Source organism: Podarcis melisellensis (genome assembly GCF_964234715.1).
Source record: "Podarcis melisellensis genome assembly, chromosome: 2".
NCBI lineage: Eukaryota > Metazoa > Chordata > Lepidosauria > Squamata > Lacertidae > Podarcis > Podarcis melisellensis.
In genome coordinates, this window is record NC_138529.1 from 8,931,749 (window position 1) to 8,955,643 (window position 23,895).

A 23,895-nucleotide genomic window follows, 5' to 3' on the forward strand; every position below is an offset into this window, starting at 1 on the left:
TACCTTGTATGTAGATCTTGATATGCTGATGAGCCGCAAAGTTTATAGATCAAATATTAATTGCTGGTGCTGGTGCGGTCCTGGGCATGTGGACGATAATTCAACATGAGCGAAGTACGCAAGCAGCACCTATCAACTAAGTAATTTCTATTGCTTTCAATGCAACTTACACTCCAACAAGTGAGTGTCAGAGCAATTGTGTTTACCTTCCCGCCGTTTACCTTCCCGCCGGAGCGGTACCTATTTATCTACTTGCACTGGTGTGCTTTCAAACTGATAGGTTGGCAGGAGCAGGGACCGAGCGACGGGAGCTCACCCCGTCGCGGGGATTCGAACCGCCGACCTTCCGATCGGCCAGCCCTAGGCTCTGTGGTTTAACCCACAGCGCTTTACGCTCATCTTAATAACTCTCTTGTGTTAAGGCTCCTGTGTGAACCCCCCAGTCCAGCTCTAATCTAAATCCCCCAGTCCAGCTCTAATCTAAAGAGTGCAGGCGCCGCGCCGGCGCGGACTACTCTACATTTTCCTAGCTCCGCGCGCCGCGCTGCGCCGGGAGGCGCCTTCTCCCTCCGCTCCCGCCTCTCGGCCACACGGCGAGCCAATGAGGGCAGCGGGGCCCGGCGGAGGGCGGGACCAAGCCTCTTGATGGAGCTGAGCCATGGAGCTAGGAGGCGGCTGGAGGCGCCTGTGCTGCCGGCGAAGGTAAGGGTTGGGAGCGGCCAAGTTGGGGCGCGGGGCGCCCTGGCATGCATGCAGTTGCTGAAAGGGGGGGGGGGCTCACTTCAGCAGCGGGGGGGGGGGAGGTGGGCGCCGAGGTTTGCACACGTGTCACCTTCGTCTTGCTATCCCAGGGGTCAAGCCGGTCGTGTGAATGAGACAAAGAGGGGAGGGAAAATGAGATTACTTAGCCTGATTGTCAAGCCCAAGGTTTGGAGGAGGCGCTGCTTTTATTATGGGGCGGGGGAAAAGAAAAGAACCTCAGTTGAGGTTTTATTTATTTCTCCCACTCCTGGGTGGTTTTCTAAATGAATGCAAGGATTATCAGGTAGAGATACCAAACTTGCTTTAGAAGAAGACCCGGGACACTGACCTTGTTGTCTGAACGTGGTTTTCAAAGGAAGTTCAATTCTTGCCGAGTCTCCCACTTTGCATTCAACTTTCTCGTGTCTTTTGAAATGCTTTACCCTCAGGAGCAGGCGTGCATTTCAGGGAAGCGCTTGCTTGGGGCTGGCCTCCATTTGCTTCTGAAATCATTTGCACAACTCCCTCGCCCTTGGATGAAACCCGGCATGTTGTTTTTTTTCTGGTGGTTTGCTCTGAAAATAGGAGCTTTCCTGCTATCCAAACACCCTCAGGCGCCTGGTTTGGGGGTGGAAGGTTGCTGATACGATTGCAAGGTTGCGTTTTCACGTGGGTCGTTATCGCAAGTGAAATCAGTGGAGGAAGGGAAAGCAAAAGAGAAGGGGAGCATCTCTTTCCAAACCAAACAGAGTTGCAAGTCAGCGTGACCGGAGGGCATGTTCCTTTCCAGTTCCAAGTGGCCTGATCCTTTCCACCCTTTCCTCTCCTTCCCCCAGCGGATACTCCTAGAGATGGTATTCTTGAATAATGCACCAAGCCTTGCCTGGGAGTCCATCCCAGATTTTTATTCTGGTCTGGGAAGGCAGAAGAGGGCACTCTGGGAAAAGCAAAGAGATAGGGGTGACTCTTGTTTAGCATGTGACACTTGCAACCCAGTCTAAAGCATGTTGACTTGGACTTTACAAGGCCAGGTGTTACCAGTGGGGTTTTATTTCCAGGTAAGTGCATTTAGAATGGAAGCCTAAATCCTGTCTTCTGTTTCAACACTTTAAGCAACAAGGCTGTGCCTTATTTCTAGGCCTCCAGGTGTACACTGGACTCTCACCCCACGTCTGAAAGACAGGAGCAGTGTACTTCTGAATGCCATGTGCCAGGGAGAAACAGGCAAGAGTCATAATTTTCGTAGGTTGCCTGTGATTTCCCCAGGGGTGTTCTGTTGGAAACAGAATATTGGGCTAGATCAGGATTTCTCCGGCTGTTTTTGGACTACAATTCCCATCATCCCTGACCACTGGTCCTGCTAGCTAGGGGTGATGGGAATTGTAGTCCAACAACATCTGCAGACCCAAGTTTGGGAAACCCTGAGGAGCTAGATTAACCTTTGTTCTGACCTAGGAGGGAGCCTGTGTGTTGTGGAGCATAAATCTGCCCATTTCAGTGTTTTCTTTCCCATCTGGGCCTTGTTATGTTGCATTCTGTGTAAAGGAGATATATATAGAGAGAGTAATGCTTCATGAATAGGAACTAAAAACTAATCCCAGTGCATGTACTGTATTTCTCTTCTCCAGTTATCATCTTGCAAAATGTTTGTGTGAGAAGGTTACTCAGATTTTCTAGCAAATACAGTGGTACCTCGGGTTACATACGCTTCAGGTTACAGACTCCGCTAACCCAGAAATAGTACCTCGGGTTAAGAACTTTGCTTCAGGATGAGAACAGAAATTGTTCTCCGGCGGCAGCAGGAGGCCCTATTGGTGGTACCTCAGGTTAAGAACAGTTTCAGGTTAAGAACGGACCTCCAGAACGAATTAAGTTCTTAACCCGAGGTACCACTGTAACTTGGATGCTATCCTTACAGCAAGGATTGCATTATTGCATTGCCAATACAAAACTGAGAATTGTTTTTAAATAGTTACCACAGAGTCTCCCAAATTTGGGTCTCCACCTGTTTTTAGACTACAACTCCCATCATCCCTGACCACTGGTCCTGGTAGCTAGAGATGACAGGAGTTGTAGTCCAAAAACAGCTAGAAACCCAAGTTTGGGAAACACTGAGTTACTACAGCGAAGACACATTATTGTTGACACAAGTCAGTAAATATTGACACGGGCTCAGTCATTTATTTTTAAAGCAGGGGGATTCGGTTGTTTCTGGCAATATAGTATAAATGAGTTGGCCAGACATACGTTGTCCTGAGGAATAATCATGCACAGTCTAAAACTGGGTGAGTGAACAGGATGTGATTCAACAACAGCACCACTGCTGAGTTTTGTTCTTAAACTCAGACTTGCGGGTGAAGACTGGTAGATGTCAGGCTTCATGATGCACTGTGTGTCTTGTGACACAGACAGTGAAAAACTGCTTTTCACAAAAGCTTGCTGAGATAAAGGCCCTCTAGTTTAACAGCATTTCTTTGTTTTCAGGGCTGCTAACCACGTGTGGTTACTCCTCTTAAATACCTATTGGTCCCATGAGGGGAAGAGTCCAAATTTAAAAGGAACTAAAAACAGTCTGTTGCGTTTACTTCGAGGCAAATAATTTGAAGGATGGAGTAGTAAGGTTTAGATTTTAGGTCTGCATTAATCGCTAAACTGTTGCACCTTATACATATGTATTCTCTCATACTCGTTTAATAATGCTTAAGGTTGAAGGCCTGACCCCACTTACCTGGGAGTAAGCCCCATTAAATTCAACGCAAAGTCCTTCTGAGTAGACATAGTTAGGCTTGCACTGTTACTTGAGCTGCAAAACTATATTTCTTCTCTCTTGCTGGGGGAAGCTGGAGTCAGTCCTAATTCCAAATCAGTTGCAGTTTTGGACCAAGAAGTGGGGAGAAGCGGTTGAATTCAGATGGTGTGTTGTAGGCAACTGATCCTTGTTCAAACCGGCCTAAGTGCCAGTGATTCTAACCGATATGGTTTTCCCCTCCCCTCCTTTATCTCTTCTCATCAGACTGTTTCCGTGGTTTGGCTTGAGAATATTCTGCCCTTTTCCTGGAAACTTGGGGAGGTGTACATTCTGATACACAGAGATACAGATACACACACATACTTAACAGTTAACGCCAAAGTAGGCTTCCCAGTGGGTCACAAAACCAGTTACATAAACAATACAAAACCAGTTACATAAACATTTAAAATATAAGCAGACATAATTAAAGTACACAATAAAAAAACCCCATTAAAATAGCACAGCAATTAAAACAGGTGACTTGAGTGGAGAGATCAAGGGAGCAGCTGGGTAAACAGGCTAGTCCCTTCTATGCTCACAGCTGTCCTGTCACAAAGGTTGACCAAAGCCACTGCACTTTAGGTATTGTATATTACATGTGTGTGTAGGTCACATATCACCATTCTCTCTAAAAAGCCACCTCTGGAAAAGGTCTTGCCTCTGAACCCTGTCTGCAAGCACAAACTGCTTGCAAATGTATGCCAAAGTGATGGCGGTCACACCTTGCCTGCCCCATACCTGGTGCCACATAAAATTTAGGGGGACAGCTGTGTGTGTCTTGGCAGAAATGCCTTTGTGGGTCCCAGTACTGTAGGACCTCTTCTAGGCCTAACTACATCCATGGGTCAGAGTCTCATCGCACCAGCTGCTTTTTCCTTTCCCTTTGTCATCATTGACTCAAATGAGTCTTTGTGCATAACGTATAATTAGCTTCTGGGGAAGAATGGCTTAGCCATGAAACTTCCTGGGTGGTCTTGGAGAAGTAGGCGGTTTGAACAGGTACCTGCAGTCTTGTCATTTGAGCCAGCCAAGGATATTCTGCTGTCTGAGGCAAAGGAAGATGACCTCTGCTGCCGCCCAGTTTGATGTATAAAAACCGGCCAGTTGAAATATTAGTTGTTGAGAGTCTCCTGTTACTAGGTCCAAGGGAACCAGTAAGGGCTTTGAAGTGGTTTAACGCTTCCACCAGGTTACAGATAGGTAGCCGTGTTGGTCTGCCATAGTCAAAACAAAAAAAAAATCCTTCCAGTAGCACCTTAAAGACCAACTTAGTTAGTTCTTGGTATGAGCTTTCGTGTGCATGCACACTTCTTCAGATACACTAGCAGTGTATCTGAAGAAGTGTGCATGCACACGAAAGCTCATACCAAGAACTAACTAAGTTGGTCTTTAAGGTGCTACTGGAAGGATTTTTTTTTGCTTCCACCAGGGAAACTATAAAAGCATAGATATGACCCACTGTTGGGTTGTATCCAGGGCTGTGCATAGTCTGAGTGGAACAGACCTTTGCATGCAGAAATGAAACTTCACTTTCCTCCCCACTCTGCAGCTTAGCACGCACCCCCAAAATCTGCTCCAGGGGTCTCCCATTCCAGCTTGCCTGAGCTCCCCCAATAGGAATACTGGATGTGAACCATTTTGAACTCTACGGTTGGGCTTATCCTCGCCTGTTCATTTCTTTCCATATTAGCAGCCACCTCTCTCTCTGTGCTGTCAGGAAGCCCATTTTCTCCCTTGCTGCCCCATACAAGGCCAGTTACTGAAATAAGGCAAGGATTGGGCATTCAGTTGAATCCATGTGTGTCCTGTGTTTTGCGGTTCTTTTAAACAAGGTGAGCCTGAAGCGTATGTGAGATAGAGAAATCAACTTGAAATCAAGTTGCTGGAGAGAGCTGATCTTGCACTCAGCTGCTCCCCCGTTTGTGCATGCTTGTTCTTCATTTTCAATTTAGTGCGTACGTGAAATGGGCATCAGGAAGGGTGCCATAGCTCTGTAGCAGCTCACATCCCTTGCCTGCCCTTCAAGGATCTCCCATTAAAGGAATTTTGCTAGCGGGGCTGCTAAAGACCTCATTGGAGAGCCACTGCCTGTCATCAGAGAGTGCTAGGCTAGTTTGCCTCCACGTAAGGACGCGGGTGGCGCTGTGGTCTAAACCACAGAGCCTAGGATTGCCGATCAGAAGCTTGGCGGTTTGAATCTGCATGACAGGGTGAGCTCCTGTTGTTCGGTCCCTGCTCCTGTCAACCTAGCAGTTCGAAAGCACGTCAAAGTGCAAGTAGATAAATAGGTACCACTCCAGTGGGAAGGTAAACGATGTTTCCGTGCGCTGCTCTGGTTCGCCAGAAGTGGCTTAGTCATTCCAGCCACATGTTCCGGAAGCTGTCTGCGGACAAACGCCGGCTCCCTTGGCCAATAAAGCGATAGTAAAGGTAAAGGTACCCCTGCCCGTATGGGCCAGTCGTGTCCGACTCTAGGGTTGTGTGCTCATCTCACTCAAGAGGCTGAGCTGAGAGCCGGCGCCGTCCGAAGACACTTCTGTGTCACATGGCCAGCGTGACGAAGCTGCACTGGTGAGCCGGCACCAGCGCAGCACATGGAAACGCCGTTTACCTTCCCGCTATAAAGCGGTACCTATTTATCTACTTGCACTTAGGGGTGCTTTCGAACTGCTAGGTGGGCAGGAGCTGGGACCGAACGACGGGAGCTCACCCCACTGCGGGGATTTGAACCGCCGACCTTACGATCAGCAAGTCCCAGGCACTGAGGTTTTACCCACAGTGCCACCCGCATCCCTAATAAAGCGATATGAGCGCCGCAACCCCAGAGTCGGTCACGACTGGACCTAATGGTCAGGGTCACTTTACCTTTACCTTTAAGGTGACTTCACGTGTTGTGTGCATGTCCAGGTTTGTGACACTCCATGCAGCTGCGCACCCTTTGCATGCACGCAAAAGCAACCTCTTGGACGTGCCCCTTTGCACACCTTGTTGCCGAAAGTCAGATGTAGCAGATTTAAAGGGTAGTAAACTTCCAGACACCTTTACTACCCATAATTTTCCGCTTCTAGACTTGAACCCGGCTTTATAGGAGGATTATAGAAGAGCAGAGAGGCACTGGTGCCAGCAGAATGTGTGATATGGCACGTCGCAGAGAGGGTACTGCTTGCGCACGTGCTTTGTAGGGCACAAGCCTACAGTACTGAGTATTGTGTACAGTTCTTGTCCCACCTATTAAAAAAATGTTGTAGAGATGGAAAAGGTGCAGGAAAGTACATCCAAATTTATTAGGGGGCTGGAGCGACAAGGTTACAAAACTTGAGATTTTTAGCTTAGAAAAATGGGTGGTGTGGTAGAGATGTCTCTATCCCATAACACAGGGATGTCCAACAGGTCGATTGCGATCTACTGGCAGATCCCTGCGAGATTTTGGTCGATCGCTGGCCCCGCTGCCTCGCTCTCCATAGTTTGAGGTGATCCTTTGGTGAGTCGCTGCTTCTCTTTGATCCCAAAATAATGTTAAAACGGTGCACCCCCCCCAAAAGCTAAGCAACTCGTGCCTCCCGAACCCCTCCAAAAATATTGCTCTTCCCCTCCCCCCAAAAAATCTCAACAACTTTGACGTGAATCCCCAAAGAAACCCGGGCCTTTCTCCTCCCTAAAAAAAGTTCAACAACTTGAACCCTGGCGTTTGATCACTGCCAGTTTTTAAACTTGTGAGTAGATTGCAGTCTCTTGGAAGTTGGCCACCCCTGCCATAACTTTGTAACTTGGGGTTGTGCAGTGGAAAGGAAGTCACTCTTACACACAACATGCAGTTAATTTATGGAATCCACTGTCGCGAGATGTGGAAATGTCTCCCGACGTCCAGGGCTTAAACAGGAGGATTGGCTCAGTCATGGAGGAGAAGTCCATCGGTCATTATTAGCCGTAAAACAGAAGCGTCACTTCCAGTAGGGTTGTTTCTGCATTCTGAAATGGAGGGGCGATTTCAAATTTCTGGGCATCTCTTGTTCCCTGTAGCTAGGGGAATCCATTTACCGCAAGCCGAAAGCTTCAGCTGTGCCTCTGGTGGAAATGCTTCGAGTAGTAGAGCGTGCTGTTTAATCAAGCCGAAGACCTTGATTGAATGAGGGCACGTTTCTTTCCTGACTTGTTGGAATGCCCTGGCCCAGGCCTCCAGAGGACGTGCTTTCCTCAGTCTATCTGCCCTTCTGAAAGAAAGTGTCCTGTTTTTGCATCCTTATTATTCGTTGGGAAGATTCTTTGGAAGAAATGTGGGAACCCAATCTTCCCCAACCCGGTGCCCTTTGGACTTCAGTTACCACCAACACCAGTCATTTGGAGGAGGTTAAAGGTAAAGGGACCCCTGACCATTAGGTCCAGTCGTGGCCGACTCTGGGGTTGCAGCGCTCATCTCACTTTATTGGCTGAGGGAGCCAGCGTACAGCTTCCGGGTCATGTGGCCAGCATGACTAAGCCACTTCTGGCGAACCAGAGCAGCACACGGAAACGCCGTTTACCTTCCCACCAGAGTGGTACCTATTTATCTACTTGCACTTTGTGCTTTTAGTATATGTGCTGCCGAAGCGAGCACCACTTTGTGCTTTTGAACTGCTAGGTGGGCAGGAGCTGGGACCGAGCAACGTGAGCTCACCCCGTCACAGGGATTCGAACCGCCAACCTTCTGATCGGCAAGTCCTAGGCTCTGTGGCTTAACCCAGAGCGCCACCCGTGTAATTCAGAATGGGACAATTTTGGCAGGATGCTTCCGCCACACTCTTTGATGGAAGCATATCCGTGCAATGGCTTCAGCTAAATAAATATTATCTGTATTGTATCGTGGAGGTGAACTTGGTTGTAAAATATTTTAATTGTAATGGAAAACTCCACAAGGAGACTAGGATCCTGTTTGCCTTTGCTCTCAAGCTGCTTGCTAATCCATATTTCTGTATAACAAGTTTTTTCATGTATTTTTCCTTGAAGTGAAAGCAATGCTAAAATTGACCTAGTTCTGACTCCTGCCACCCACATCTGCTTCTCTGCAATTAGTGCTCCTGAGTCATATTTTAAAAAATGAGCAGCCATTTAAGTATTCAAAATGATATTTGCTTTGGTTAGTTTCCCCTTCGACTTGCTTAGAGCTTCCTAGGACTGGCTGACAAATTAAGTCCTTTGTATTCCTTTCTTTTATGGCTGCCTTTTATCTCTTGTATTCCTTGTCCTTCCCTCTACTTGTTCCCTTTGTTGAGCATAACATATACAGTGGTACCTTGGGTTATAGACGCTTCAGGTTACAAACGCTTCAGGTTACAGACTCCGCTAACCCAGAAATAGTACCTCGGGTTAAGAACTTTGCTTCAGGATTAGAACAGAAATCACGCGGCGGCAGCGGGAGGCCCCATTAGCTAAAGTGCTTCTTCAGGTTAAGAACAGTTTCAGGTTAAGAACAGACCTCCAGAACGAATTAAGTTCTTAACCCGAGGTACCACTGTATTAAAAAACTTTACGCATTTAGTCTGGCCACTGAGATTTGAGCTTCCCTAGGGTGTGGGAAGTGGTGTGGAATGTTAAGCAGTTTTGAAAAATGTCACAGTGATAGGACCAGCCGATAGAACCTGAAGCTGGGATGAGGAGCCTGTGGTCCTCCAGATGTTGGTGGACTCCAACTCCCATCATCCTCAGCCAGCATAGCCTGTAGTCAGGGGTGTTGGGCAATGCATTCTGGCAACATCTGGAAGGTCAAAGATTTCTAATCCCTGAAGTAGACAACTAGCATATAAAAGGGATGGTCCGGGTTTCCCATTAAACCCTCCTTATCTCATGCCTGCACCCTTGTTAGACTGAGAGTAGAAAATGCCATATCAAAGTTCTGGCTCCAGCGACCTCCTTTGTAAGAGGCATGAGAGAGTTCAGTGTTTATTAGGAAAGAAAGAGCTTGTTTGTTCTGGGGAAAGATTACAAGAACAAACTATTTCAGACACATCTTGGGAGAGCTGTCTCTGCTATATAGACTGAACTGCAACTGGACTTTGGTATCACTGAAAGCTGTCTATTCCTGCAAGGTGGGAACGAGGGGGAATGTGGAACGGCAGACAGAAACTCTGGAACTTTGTATGTTCACCTTAAGCCTTGTTGTTTTCTTGCATTTACATCCCACCTTTTTCTCCAGGGAGCTTAAGGTGACATACATGGTTCTCCGTCTGCTCATTTAATCCCAAACAACAACCCTGTGAGGTAGGATAGGCTGAAAGGCAGTGACTAGCCCGAGGTCACCCAGCAAGCTCCACGGCCAAGTGAAGATTCGAACACAGGTCTTCCAGGTCCTCGTCTGACACTCTAACCATTTCACCACGCTGGCAAAGAGACACCCTTCTGCCCGTTTTGGCAGAACCAAACTTGCCTACCCCAAGGAAAAATGCTAACTACAGTAGGCCCTCTGGTTACGAATTTAATTCATTTTGGGGGTCCATGTTCACCCTGAAAAATCCATAACCAGAGGTGTCGCTTCTGCGCAAGCACACGGCACAATAGAGCGCTTCTGCGCATGCGCGAGCAGTGAAACCTGGAAGAATATGTTTCTGGGTTTGCCGCTTTTGCAACCCGAAGATTAAATATCCAGAGTGGTACGTAACCCGAGAGTCCACTGTAATGTTAATCACCCTTTGCTTGCAGCCACATTTCCCTCTTTTTTGTGTCTCTTTCCAGTGGGCACCTGTCAGTCAAGTTCAAGAAATGGCACTTCTGTTCTCAATGTAGTATTGAAATAAAAATACTCCACAGGTTGAAAAGTGCTGTGTGTAAATTCTAGCAACACTGGCCTTTTGGCTGGAGTTGCTTGGTAGATCGTTTGTTTAATTTGTTAGTTGCTTTATCGTGCCCAGGGCAGCCCAAAGTGACTTGTATCCAAACTGACAGATAGAAAACCCTCCATAGATACAGTCATACCTCAGGTTGAATGTGCTTCAGGTTGAGCGCTTTTCGGGTTGCGCTCCGCGTTACTTCCGGGTTTCGCTGCTTGCGCATGCGCAGATGCTCAAAGTGACGTCATGCGCGGAATCGGCAAAACTCGACCTGTGCACGCGCAGATGCGGCGTTGTGTCTTATGTTCTATTTAGGATGCGGACGGCGCTCCGGAATGGATCCTGTTCGCATCCCGAGGTACCACTGTACATTAAAACCAAGAGGAAAAATAAATGCATGAAAAACATCCCAGTTCCAAATGCATCAAACAAAAAATGATCCCTGGTTCCAAACGAATCAAGCAAGTGAGCCAAGACACTAACTATAAAATAAGGAAAATGTTCCTTGAGGAATTACCTTTTCTTCATATCCACACCTGCCTTCAAGTTGTATCGTGTTATGACACAGAATTGGGCTCTTACATCCTTTACAGCAGTGGTTGGTAGTGACCACCTGTGATTGATGGGACTGTGAATAGGTGGAAAAGTTCCCGGGGTGGGATAGAAATTTACAAGGCATTTGGGTTGGGCTCAATGGTGGTCTAGGAAACCCTGCTTTATAGTCTCTTCAACATGAATTTACTGAGCTAGATGATGTCTTGGTGTGTCCACAGGCTGATTTGCTGGGGGTGCAGCATTTTTTTAATTATTTTTATTGAGTTTATATACCGCCCTATACCTGGAGGTCTCAGGGCAGTTCACAGACAAGATCACAACGTATATAATCAAAACGAAAACAACAACCCAATAACACTCCCCCCTGAAAAGAGTCCCATTTTAAAAGGGTATAGGATGTTGATTAGGTCAGCCAAAGGCCTGGTTAAAGAGGAACACTTTTGCCTGGCGCCGAAAGGTGTGCAATGAAGGCGCCAGGTGAACTTCCCTGGGGAGAGCATTCCACAGATGGGGAGCCACTGCAGAGAAGGCCCTGTTCTTGTGTTGCCACCCTCCACACCTCTCAAGGAGGAGGCACACGAAGGAGGGCCTCAGGAGATGATCTCAGGGTCTGGGTAGCTTCATATAGAAAGAGGCGGTCCTTGAAGTATTGCGATCCTGAGTTATTTAAGGTCCATGCATCTTGAATGCAGCTACTTTGTCTTTTTTAGACCTTCTCGGCCATCTCGTCAATGCACCCGTGTCCTCCACTGTAAATGCTGTGCTCAAAAGGACATGAACCACACTTTGGCTGTGTGGTTCCATGTGTGCTCCACTTCTCCACCATCTTTCCTTCCATCATCACAGATCTATCTATGTGTTCTGTTACATTTGCATCTCCAGCCCCATCTTCCCCGGAAGAGGTGAAAAGAACAGACTTGGACTGTTTCAGAGTCTCATTAAACTTTGGGCGCCCCATGCAGCCATGCCCTAATGATTTTTACTTCTTTGTGCTCTCTCCTAGTGAATGTGACCTCTTCTAAAGAGCCTGGCTCTACAGAGAAAGCTCCCACCATGACACCGGGGAAGGAGCGGGAAGCATTATATGGTAAATTTGCTATTTCCTTCGTTGTTGTTGTTGTAAGGAACTTGATGAAAATTTCAGACACAACGGACAGAAAATCTAAAAAAAAAAAATTCCTGTCTTTAATTGACTGTCTACTGTTTTCTCTGTCTTAGGTACCAGTGTGAGATGTTAATTTGGGACAGTGTTTGGGTTTTTAAGAAATCTTCATTATTAAATTTCTATACAGTGGTACCTCGGGTTAAGTACTTAATTCATTCCGGAGGTCCAGTCTTAACCTGAAACTGTTAAATTTCTATACAGCGGTACTTCGGGTTAAGTACTTAATTCGTACTTAACCTGAAACTGTTCTTAACCTGAAGCACCACTTTAGCTAATGGGGCCTCCTGCTGCCGCTGGGGCACGATTTCTGTTCTCATCCTGAAGCAAAGTTCTTAACCTGAAGCACTATTTCTGGGTTAGCGGAGTCTGTAACCTGAAGTGTATGTAACTCGAGGTACCACTGTACTGTCCTTCATCTGAGGATCACAGGCCGGTTTACAATATAAAAACACAAAAAGACATACCTTGGTAATAAAAAATTCACACACACAAACATACCCCGGCAGTTTAAAAGGCGGCTGATAAGATGTTGATTAGGTCAGCCAAAGGCCTGGGAGAGGAGGAATGTTTTTGCCTGGTGCTTAAAGATATGCAATGAAGGGGCCAGGCGAGTCTCCCTGTGGAGAGCCTCCTACAAGCGGGGAGGCACCACAGAAAAGGCCCCTTCTCACAGTGGCGTAGCGTGGGTTGTCAGCACCCGGGGCAAGGCAAGTAATTTGCACCCCCTAACCCGTGGATTTGCGCCCCCTAACCCTAACCCCCAGATGTTGCAGCCGGCCCCCCTACACCCCTACGCTACGCCACTGCCTTCTCATGTTGCCACCCTCTGGACCTCTCGTGGAGGAGGCACACGAAGAAGGGCCTCAGGTGACGATCGCAGGGTCCAGTTAGGTTCATATGGTTTCCTTGAAAGGAAGGTCTGTGAAGACTCTGATGTCTTTAAGGTATATGGTTTTATTTACACATATATACAACCTGTCCATATAGGATGGAGAGGCTCACAGGAGATCTTCCTCCAGCAGATCTTCCTCCTTCATTAGGTTTCCAGCACAGAGCAAACAGGTGTCTGTCTTTGCCTCTTCTAGCATTCAGTTTTTCAACCCACCCACCAACTCTGGCTTTTGTTCTTCTACCTACCGGCCAAGCGGTGGTGAGGGCAAATGCCCACCTATTTGCTTCTATAGCAACTTCTTCGGATTTGTAAATTGCGTACTTAACTAGTCAGCCAAAGCTAGACAAAGGAACTGGTTTGGCCAGCTTGATCTTATTTCTTTATTAAAATTGTTATGTAGCACTGCATCATAAAAATATATCACAGTGGTGATAGTCATTCTCTTATACGTTCCACTCCACACATTCAGAAACAGATGTTTTGGAAAGGGGCACGGTGTGTGGGGCTGAGTCTTCCCTCCGAACCTCAAAAAATGCAATAGTGGATAACCAACCCTGATCTGGAAGATCCCATTCTCTTTGCCCCCATCCCTGCTTTTAGGACTGGATAAGAAATGGGAGCCAGCCCCTGTGACTGCATATCATTTGTCCAAGCGAACTGTAAGCAAACTCTGTGGAACTGGGAGATACATTCTAGGAAATCCTTTAACTGCTGGCTTGTTAAATCCACCCAGCAGTGTTGCACAAGATAATTTTTACGGGCTCTATATTCACGTTATCACCACCTCCCAGCCATTGTAATGGAGGCTTTTTAGTTTGTCTTGAATTACTCCTATGGGCTTGTGCAGCTAGAAAAAACTGCTATATAAGTCTGTGTTCTCAAGGCCCTTTAAGGGGTTGGTTCTGTCTGAATTTCAGTGGTGGGGAAGGTCAAACCAGATGGACCTCTGAGATGACTTTTATCTTTTGTAAACGTAGACCCTCCGTGCAGCTAACAGCTTTGGCTTTAATGGGCTCCAGTTCCCTGTGATCATGAAACCCAAAAAATACCTTCCAAAACCCTCTGTTGCCTCCAGGCCCTCTGAAAGAGAAATAATTCCACTGAGCCCCTTTCACCAGATGTGGACATACCGTATTTTTTGCTCTATAAGACTCACTTTTTCCCTCCTAAAAAGTAAGGGGAAATGTGTGTGCGTCTTATGGAGTGAATGCAGGCTGCGCAGCTATCCCAGAAGCCAGAACAGCAAGAGGGATTGCTGCTTTCACTGCACAGCGATCCCTCTTGCTGTTCTGGCTTCTGAGATTCGGAATATTTTTTTTCTTGTTTTCCTCCTCCAAAAACTAGGTGTGTCTTGTGGTCTGGTGCGTCTTATAGAGCAAAAAATACGGTAGCTTAGCACTCTTTGCCTGCTTCCTGAGTAGCTTCAGTCTTGAGATCTTTTTCACAAATCTACATCACTTTCATAGGAACATATGACAGTGCATTTTTCCAAGCCAGACCACTTGTCTGTATATTATTATTAATACCGTAATTTCCAATTTATGACTCTCCCTTCACCCTAAGGTCCCAGGACAGGTTGCAGCAATTAAAATGCAATGTTAAAAACAATGTGCAGTCAAAAAAACCTGGGTGGGGGATATCCTAAAAATACACATCTCAGGTGTCAAAAGCCAGGATAAAGAAGTGTGTCATCAGCATGAAGATTGAATGGATTGAAACTGGGACATTCGGCTCGCAAAGTGAGCATTGTACTTCTGAGCTATGGCTCTTCCATGAATAGTTTCAGCCACTGCCTTCTAGGCAAGAAAATTTCATGCAGTACTGTAACATGTGGGCCCTTTCTCTTTGGAAGTTATTTATAGATTGCCCTTTAATGCTTTTCTTAATTCTAACAGTCTTGGTGGATTTGCCAAGTTGAAAGCATATGTGTTTGTTAGCCTGCTTATTATTCATTTTATTTCTATACCACTTTATATTTTTAAGAAAAACCTCAAAAGCGGTTTACAGCATATTAAAACATCAATAAAACAATCCAAAATCAAACATTTCTGAAGAAAGTCAAATATAAAACATACAGTCAAAGCTACATAGTTAACAGGAAACTAAAATATTATCTTAAAGATTTCAAAATAAAACATTACAAAGGAAGTCAACTACAAAATACATATTCAACACAAACAAAGTTAACCAAAAAAACCCTTAAGCATTTCAAAAGAAAACATTACCAAGTGAAGTCAAATATAAAATGCACGTATAAAACTTATAAAACTTTGCATACACCGGTTTAGAGAGGTGGCTGTTTAGCCTAAACTTGCATTGCTTTCTTCCTGAGGTGAAAAATGTAATAAATATTTCAATTTTTAAAAAGGGCTGCATCTTATCAGATGCCTATTGGCACAGGAAGGGAATGGAAACTTCACTTTTCAATGCAAAGGCCAACACTGGTGTAACTGTTCTGCATGCGACACGTGGCTTGCAGAGAGAATTCTGTAAAAGAAAGTTATACCCCTGAAACTTCAGCATTAATGTTTACTGGTATTGGCTTGATTTTGGTCACCACATCGAGCGTCTTCCTTTCCTGCTTTCCTGTCAGGCAGAAATGAGTCATGCGTGAATCGTGGATTGTGGGCCCCCTCTGCTGCTGCAGTCCTCTGTTTACATGCAGCGACTCCACAACCTGAGCTTGTTTTACTCACACCATCGCAACCTTACGCCATTCTCTGCTCTCCTTTTATTTCTCAAAGCCCAGTAAGTGAAGGGGCGGGCTTTGGGAAGGAGGTGCGATGGCTCTGGGACGCTGCCAGAGCCCTCTCCTTGCCATCCCAAAGCCAGTTAACAGAGCAGCGTCCCAGAGCCGTCGTGCCACCTTCCCAGGCATCCCAGAGGCTGGTAAGAAAGGCATCTCCTCGCTTAAAGGCACCTCTAGGAAGGTGACGGAGGACCCTGGGAAGCTCTCAGGGCCCCCTACAACCTTCCCAGGCCCCAGTAAGCAGCCTTCCACCTCGCAGAGGGTTGTTCCGGGGGTCCCTGCCTTTGCAAAATTTTGCCTTTGTGCTCAGACACCTTAGAACCGAACCCTCGCGTAAATGGCGGGTCCGCTATACATGGAAGCGAACCCCGTGTAATGGAATAGGGTTTACTGTTGAGTAAATGTGCAAAGGTAAAGGTAAAGGGACCCCTGACCACTAGGTCCAGTCGTGAGCTAGGAGTTGTGGCACTCATCTCGCTTTATTGGCCGAGGGAGCCGGCATACAGCTTCCAGGTCATGTGGCCAGCATGACTAAGCCACTTCTGGCGAACCAGAGCAGCGCACGGAAACACCGTTTACCTTCCCGCCGGAGTGGTACCTATTTATCTACTTGCACTTTGATGTGCTTTCGAACTGCTAGGTTGGCAGAAGCAGGGACGGAGCGACGGGAGCTCACGCCGTCGCAGGGATTCAAACCACCGACCTTCTGATCGTCAAGCCCTAGGCTCTGTGGTTTAACCCACAGCGCCACCCATGTACATTCTACTGTAAAGGTAGAATTTGCCAGTAATGGGGGAATTGCACCAACTATCCACGAGTTATTTTCTTTTGGGGCTGGGCATGCAGTTTTTCTAAAAGAAAATACTCGTGTCCATCTGAGCTGAAACTGACTCCGTTAACCCATTACTTTTAGCCTCTGGTTGGATAACTGAATTTTCTAAGAGCTGATTTTCTGATGGGATTTAAGGAATGTAACGTAACTGTTTATACATGATACGGGTTCCCGTTCCCTGACGTAGAGGAAATTGAGTAGCTCATGAACAAGACTGTCTTTCTCTGTCTTCTTAAAACCATAATATAAACGAAGACCAAATGCCAGTTACAGTACTGAATGCGCCAGTTAAAATGTTGCTCAGTGGTATGCATAGGTAAGGACGATTCTTGGCCAATATTCTTGAAATAATGACTCGCTGGTTTTGTGCTGTTAAATATGTTGATTTTAATAGATGTGGTCACAGCTATAAAAATCAACATATTTTAAATGTGTGTAATTCAGTTGCGCTTCACTACTGAATAGCAAATTGGTGTCTTGTTCAGCAGTTTTATCATTCTGCGGAAGCAGGCTTTTAAACAATATTTCCTCAGGAGTGAAGAGCCAAGGAAACACAAGGTGACTTTCCTCCACGGAGTGGTTTTTCAGAACTCTTGAAATGCTCAACTTCTAAGGAACAATCCTTGATTTTTGCACGCAGTCTTTAGGCTTTTTCAGATCTGAAGAAGGAAATCAAATCTCCCCAGGTCTTACAGGAAAGGTGCATTCACAACTCTCTGAAACAACCAACGGAAAATATCTCTATATGCTTTTCATGTTCCTTGCTTAGGTGTGGTATTAGAAATTCCTGCACTAATGTCTAATTTTTCTTCTCTTTAAACTGCCTAGTCTTGAAAATGTCCAAACTAGCAATGGAACATTAGCTGAGCAATGATTAGATCAGGTGAATCACTGCTTGAATTTCAAAGGACCAGAGAGGGATAATCTGTTCATGGTTGACCATCATGGCAACTGTTTTTAGGAGGCTTTGGGTGGGGATAATTTGGCTAAAACTGGAGAATTCTGCATGGGGACTGTGGATTTCCCTAAAGACTTCTCTACCTTCTTTCCCATGTATTGCTAAAAGGCTACCTTAAGAGTTCTAATAGCTTACCTGTTGATAGCATCATACGCCAGAGGTCTTCTTGTCCCACTCCTTGCTATTGAACAAAGTCTCCTGCATTGGCCAGAGGTTGAACTAGATGAGCTGGCTAGTTATCTTCCATATCTGTGATGCTATGGGCAGGTCAGAAACTAAAAAATAATATGCCACTTTGATGGATTCTGGTTTTGACACGACGGTGGTGTTATTTTCTAGGAGTGTGGAGTTTTGAAACCATTTTTGTCATGGCCAAATATTTGGATAAACAGTGAAACCTGGGGCTTAAATGACAGCTTTCTGCTCTCACCAGAACAAAGCAGAAAATTCACTATCATCTAGTGAAATCCCCAGGCACCAGGTTGAAATTCCCCTTCCCATTTGAAATCCCTGTGCAAGACTGAAGCAAGCAACCCTGTAAAGACCGAAATCATTCAGCATGCCCCTAAAACAGAACTTCTCTCCTTTTGCTGACCTATATTTGCCAGGCAGCCTTACACACCTTTTCAAAGAGGACATTCCAGATTCTTTCTCTCTGCCAAGGCCTTGCGACAGCTTACGCTTTTTGTCAGGTGGCCAGTTTTTCAGTACGCAACTTCAGGGAAGTCGACAACAGGCTGCATCTGTGTGCTACATCATGTTCCTTACACTTTCTCGTCTTTGTTTAACTAGCTAGGCAAGGTGAGTTTGGCTCATCTGGGGGTGGAATTCTTCCTGCAATGGTGGTTTTCATTACACAACTGTTGCTTTAAAGCCACCATGTCAACAGATCTGCCGAGTGGCATCGCCTCTTTAATTTGGGAGGCGGGGAAGGCAGAGGTGTAGGAGGAGAAACTGACTTCACAGCTGCAACAGAAAACCGTGTGTTATGTGCATCCTTACTGTTCCTGCTTCTCGACTATATATTGGTCTCTTCTACGCTTCCAAGGAGGCTGGCGTAAGTGGAGCTCAGCTTTCTTGGTCCCTGGGAGCAGAAACAAAATGCCACGTGGGGAATACAAATTAGAGTATAAGAGTGAGTAGAACTGGAGCGTTGGGGCAAGTGGGAGGGGGTAGAATAACATTTCAGGACTTGATGTAAAACTTTTCCCAGTGTCTTGTAACTTTTCCCTTTTGCAGAGAGTGGAGGGCTGTTTTGGGGGAAACCCTTGTTAGATGCCTTCCGTAGATCTGTGTCTACGTAGCACTCTTTGATGCAATTCTTGTTTGCCGATGGGAGAGTCAGTTTAATCCACAACTTCCCTATGGTTAAAAAAAAGAAGTTGTGCTTTGCCCCTGAATTCTGTCTGTTACCCACATTTTTATCTTGAATAAAGCTGCAATATGTGTTAAAGGGTGAACATTCCATCAAGATAAGGAATACTTGAATACTTGATAGAAATTTGGTATGTGCAGAATGGAGCCTCTGCACTTCAGTCAATGGACAGAACAAGCTTGGACTTCAGATGAAGGATATGTTTTTATGTCTAGAGCAAAAAAAAAGCATGTCAGTAATAACAGACTTTTGCTGGGATTTCTTGAGTGCCAAAGGATGCTGTATAGTACATAGCATTAAAACCTGCCTACGGGCTCACAATCTAAACAGACTGATAAGGAGAAGGAAGATGATGGAGGAAGAGAGATGCTTTGCCGACTAGTAGTTATGTTGAAGGGAAAGAGCAAATGAACACCTGGTTTGGAAAACAGGAGGAAATGACTTCTCGTTCTAGAAAGGTATCGGTAACAAGGGAAGGACTGGAATCGATCTGGCTGTAAGGAAGGAGCAGCTGGGCTGTGGACTTGGCAGGACCTGCAAGTGCAGGTAGGGGAAGGCATGTCCCCAAGAAGGAAGGTACCTCTTCACTTCCATCGAAGGGCAGCCCTGTGGTCTCTGCTGGAAGCCAGTCATATATAGACTGCACAGCTAAACTGGATCCCTGCCTGTTGTCACCCACCCAACCCGATTACAGGGACCCAACATGTTGGAACCATCAAATTGTGTTCTGGGAAAGTATTGCAGTAGGCCTGCAACTTACTTGGGGGTTACGTCCTGGAAATTGCACCTAAAACATAAATTCTGTAAAGTCAAAATCCATTGGGTTCAATGGCAGGTAGGATTGCTAAAGTCATTTTTCCTGAAAACCCACCCTTTTCTGCCCCATTTTTAATTTTTCGCTATGTATGTAAATCTGAACGTGCACAAGTTAACTGTGTGCAAGTTGTTGGTACTGTTCTTATTATTTGTATATGTTGTGTGTAGATTATTAGCCAACACTATAAATGCTTTCTTATCTTCTGCCTGTTCCTTTTGCCATTGGCAGAATTGTTGAATTGTGTGAATTGTGCTCTCTTGCATCCTTCCGTTCTTAAATCTGTGGGGCTTAGCTTGTTTTCTTCTTCAGCAATGGCCGGCCATTAATGAGGAAGACATCACATCATGCATTTCGAGGGAGATATTTCTTAAAAGAACTTTTCTTGCAGTCAGGGGTTTAGAGTGATTGTACCAAATTTCATCTTTGTACCCCAGAAACAACCTTGCAGCTTTGAAACAGGAGAATAAGTTTCTTCTGGCAAATGACAGGGCACATACACAAACTAAACACATGCAAAATATGGATAGTTTTAAGAGCGATTAACCGTGGCTTCGTTGTTGAGGGACAGATGACCTCATACAATTCCTAAAATTCTATGTAACCTGACTGGCGGATAGTGAGATCCTAAACATGACTACTTTTAATTCAGTGGGACTTGCTTCTGTAATTCCAGGTCAGTGGGCATCACATTTTAACGTTAATTTTATTCCCCCCTTTTAAGAACATGGGCCTGTGATAATGAAGACAATGTCAATGTGCACGAATTAAGCAATTTACCATGTTTGCTTTATCTCTGTCTACAGTCATTCTGTCTACTGTAAGGTAAAGGTAAAGGTAAAGGGACCCCTGACCATTAGGTCCAGTCGTGACCGACTCTGGGGTTGCGGCGCTCATCTCGCTTTATTGGCCAAGGGAGCCGGCGTACAGCTTCCGGGTCATGTGGCCAGCATGACTAAGCCGCTTCTGGTGAACCAGAGCAGCGCACGGAAACACCGTTTACTTTCCCGCCAGAGCGGTACCTATTTATCTACTTGCACTTTGATGTGCTTTCGAACTGCTAGGTTGGCAGAAACAGGGACGGAGCGACGGGAGCTCACCCCATCACAGGGATTCGAACCGCTGACCTTCTGATTGGCAAGTCCTAGGCTCTGTGCTTTAACCCACAGCGCCACCTGCGTCCCTTCTGTCTACTGTAGTCACTGCTTTTGAACATGAGGGCTGAGAGGTCCAGCAAAATCAGGTCTCTAGAGGATAATCCTTTGACCCCCCCAACCCTATCTGCTAAGCCAAATACAGAGAGAGTGCCATAGCATTCGATCTTGTGTAAAACTGAGGTAGCCAATAAACTTTCCTCGCGATGCTCTTGGACGACAAGCCTCTGCCCATCTCTGATGATTGCCCATGGTGTCTGGCACTGGTGGAAACTAGTCTAGCAACATTTGACAGGCACTGTGTCTTTGACTTCACTTGACGTGAAGGTTGGCGTTGAATTTTTCTCCTTTAAGCTGCACTCTGCTTATCAACAATTTCTGTTGTCGATTTGCAGAAGATTCCTCTGGGGACGGCGTGAGCACCATTTGCAACACCACACTACCATCTCACCTTTCCGACTCTACAGATGAATTTACCACCTACTTTGATCAGAAAATACCTGTACCTGAAGATGAAAAGGTAAGCAAGGGCGTTGGGCCACCTCTCCTTCAGGGGAAATGGAGGCGTGTTCAGGGCAGCAATCCCCAAATGCTGTGTTGGGGAACTACTATTACACCACGGAAGAACTGCTTACACAGAGGGAGAAATAACCTACCTGAGCCCCAAGGGACAACCTGTGGAAGACATTGCCCACTGTGTCCCTGCCTTGGCCAGGCTCCCTTCCAGGCAGCTTCTTCTGGGAAGGGCTGTAATTCTGCACAAGGTGCCATATGCAACAGAATTAATCCATTATCCTATCAGGCGGCCTGAGTTGCTCCTCTGAGCTTCCCTCTTTCCAGTTAAGGCCAACACTAAACTCATGCAGAGATAGGCGGTTCTGGGTATTTTGTTCCTTTGTTTTGTTTAAGTTGGGTTGGGGTTGGTTAAATGTTTAGTTGGGGTTGGCAGTTATTTTAATTTGGGTATAACTTCCTCCTCCTCCTCCTCCTCCTCCTCCTCCTCCTCCTCCTCCTCCTCCTCTTTATTTCTGTTGATTTATTGGTTTTAGTCTGTATAAGATACAGTGGTACCTCGTGTTGCGTAACCTCCAGGTTACGGAATCCTAGGGTTACGGCCGAATCTGGGTTATGGCGCATGCTCAGAAAGGCGCCTCTGGTTACGAAGTTTTTGGGATATGGCCGGGCCTCTGGAACAGATCCCGTTCGTAACCAGAGGTACCACTGTATCCTTTTTTTTAACGTTTGATGTTTTATTATGTTTATATATGCTGAAAGCCACCCAGAGTGGCTGAGGAAACCCAACCAGATGGGTGGGATACAAATAATAAAATTATTATCATCATCATCACTATATGATCTAAAGCTCTCTGTCTCTAATGTTTAATTTGAAAGGGAAGCATGTTTTTGCTGTTAGAAATACAAAGTTTCAGATATTCAACTATAAAATGGCTTTCAGTGGGTTTTCTTCTGCTTAGGTTTTATTTTTAGTAAACAAATCCCAAGTTCCAGGCCATATGTTGGACGTGTAATACTATTTGAAGATGATTATAGTGAGAGATGGGCCTCTCTGTACCTACCTATTACTTTCCGGGAAGCAGAAATGAAACAGTCATTTTCCTTGCTAACCTAGCCAGTGTAATGGTTGAGCGAAGAGGAACAATGGTGCTCTGTGGACAGCTACTGATGTTAACTTTTGAAATGTCACAGCAGCACAGACCTTTCCCTGCGGGCTGCGTGTGTTGGCAGTCCCTCTATAAGTAAAGCACAGACATAAATTTAGCTTCTTGTGGATCAGCTCTGCAGCTAATGATGACCACAAAGGCTTCCTAACCAAAGGAACGTTGAGGTTCAAAATAAGCATCGGCAACAAGGAGAGGCATTATCCAAAACCAGACCATAACATTTGGGAGTCAGAAACCCTTGCTGTTCTGCTGCAGATCACCCAAAGATTGATAAGTAGATCCAAACTTTGCTTCTCCCCGTTCTAGGGCACACAGAACGTATGCAAGCCACTGCTCAGGCTTATTTGGGTCTGTGGCCGCCCCACATCAACTAAGCCTTCCTAGAGTGCAGCCAACATTCCCTTGCAGTCTGAGGTTGGTAGTGTGGGATGGGAGCTGTCTTTCAGAGAAGCTTTCCTGCCATCACTGGTCTTCTGCTTGAGCAAGCCCTGATAAGCTTTAAGGAACCTTCCCAGAGCACAGTTCAAAGTAAATGCTCTAAATGTAGACCATTGTTAAGATAAACGTTTCTGGCGTGATGTAGACTTCGTGCGATGCTGTATCGTTGGGTGGGTTTGCTACTTTTCTGCTCTTAGCGTGATGGTCCTTCTGGAATTAAAGCATCGGTTAAAAAAGAAAGAAAGCAACAACAAAGCAACCTTCTGTGTTGATTGATTGCGATATTAATAATCATTCAGACAACGCCTTCCCTTCTGTGGAAAAATATCTCCCCACTCTTAACCCCCCCTTTTTTTTCCTTTTAAGCATCCATGGTTCAGTTTTCGAAAACTTTGGGCCTTTACTGGGCCTGGGTTTCTCATGAGCATAGCCTACTTGGATCCAGGGAACATAGAATCGGATCTGCAGTCTGGCGCCATTGCAGGCTTTAAGGTAAGTAGCCTCTTGCTACAAAACATTTGCTCCTGAGCATCTAAAAGCCACCCATAGAGTTTTGAGAGCTCCTACTCCATGTGCAAAGCAATATTAATTCTAGCCAGCAGATGTTTACCATAACTGTTTTTGAATAGAGGACTCCACAGTCTTCTTGGGGTGACCTTGTCTTTTTTTAAGGCTTGCCTGACATGAAGATGAATTGCAGTCGGACCAGGCTGCTCTGGCAAGAGCGCTCTTTCTTCCTAAACCACCCGGATGTGGATGTCGCCCCCATACCATAAATAGGCAAAGCTGCATCTCTGCCTGCCCTTTAAATCAGGGGTTCAGCTATTCCCTTGTTTCTCTGTAAGAAACCTGAAGGTCTACTGATAATGTAAGATCAACTGGTGAAGCTGTTGGTGGCAAAGTAAGCTATTCTGGAACAACCTTCAAACTTATAATATATTCTTCTGCA

The 23,895-nt window shown here is 45.8% G+C and overlaps 1 protein-coding gene across 5 annotated transcripts in view; it reads left to right on the forward strand.

The window, feature by feature from the left end:
- SLC11A2 (solute carrier family 11 member 2) overlaps nt 1-23,895 on the forward strand; it is a 65,625-nt gene that overhangs the window by 2,795 nt on the left and 38,935 nt on the right. Inside the window, exons 1-5 of one of the 5 annotated variants that reach the window (XM_081898705.1) lie at nt 656-702; nt 1,800-1,965; nt 11,891-11,974; nt 21,222-21,346; nt 23,313-23,438. In XM_081898705.1, coding sequence (XP_081754831.1) covers nt 1,947-1,965; nt 11,891-11,974; nt 21,222-21,346; nt 23,313-23,438 — 354 coding nt within the window. In that variant the 5' untranslated portion in view covers nt 656-702; nt 1,800-1,946. Of the gene's footprint in view, nt 1-627; nt 703-1,666; nt 1,966-11,890; nt 11,975-18,399; nt 18,619-21,221; nt 21,347-23,312; nt 23,439-23,895 lie in introns of those variants that run through there. The other 4 variants (XM_081898706.1, XM_081898707.1, XM_081898704.1 and 1 more) reach the window with 4 other exon arrangements.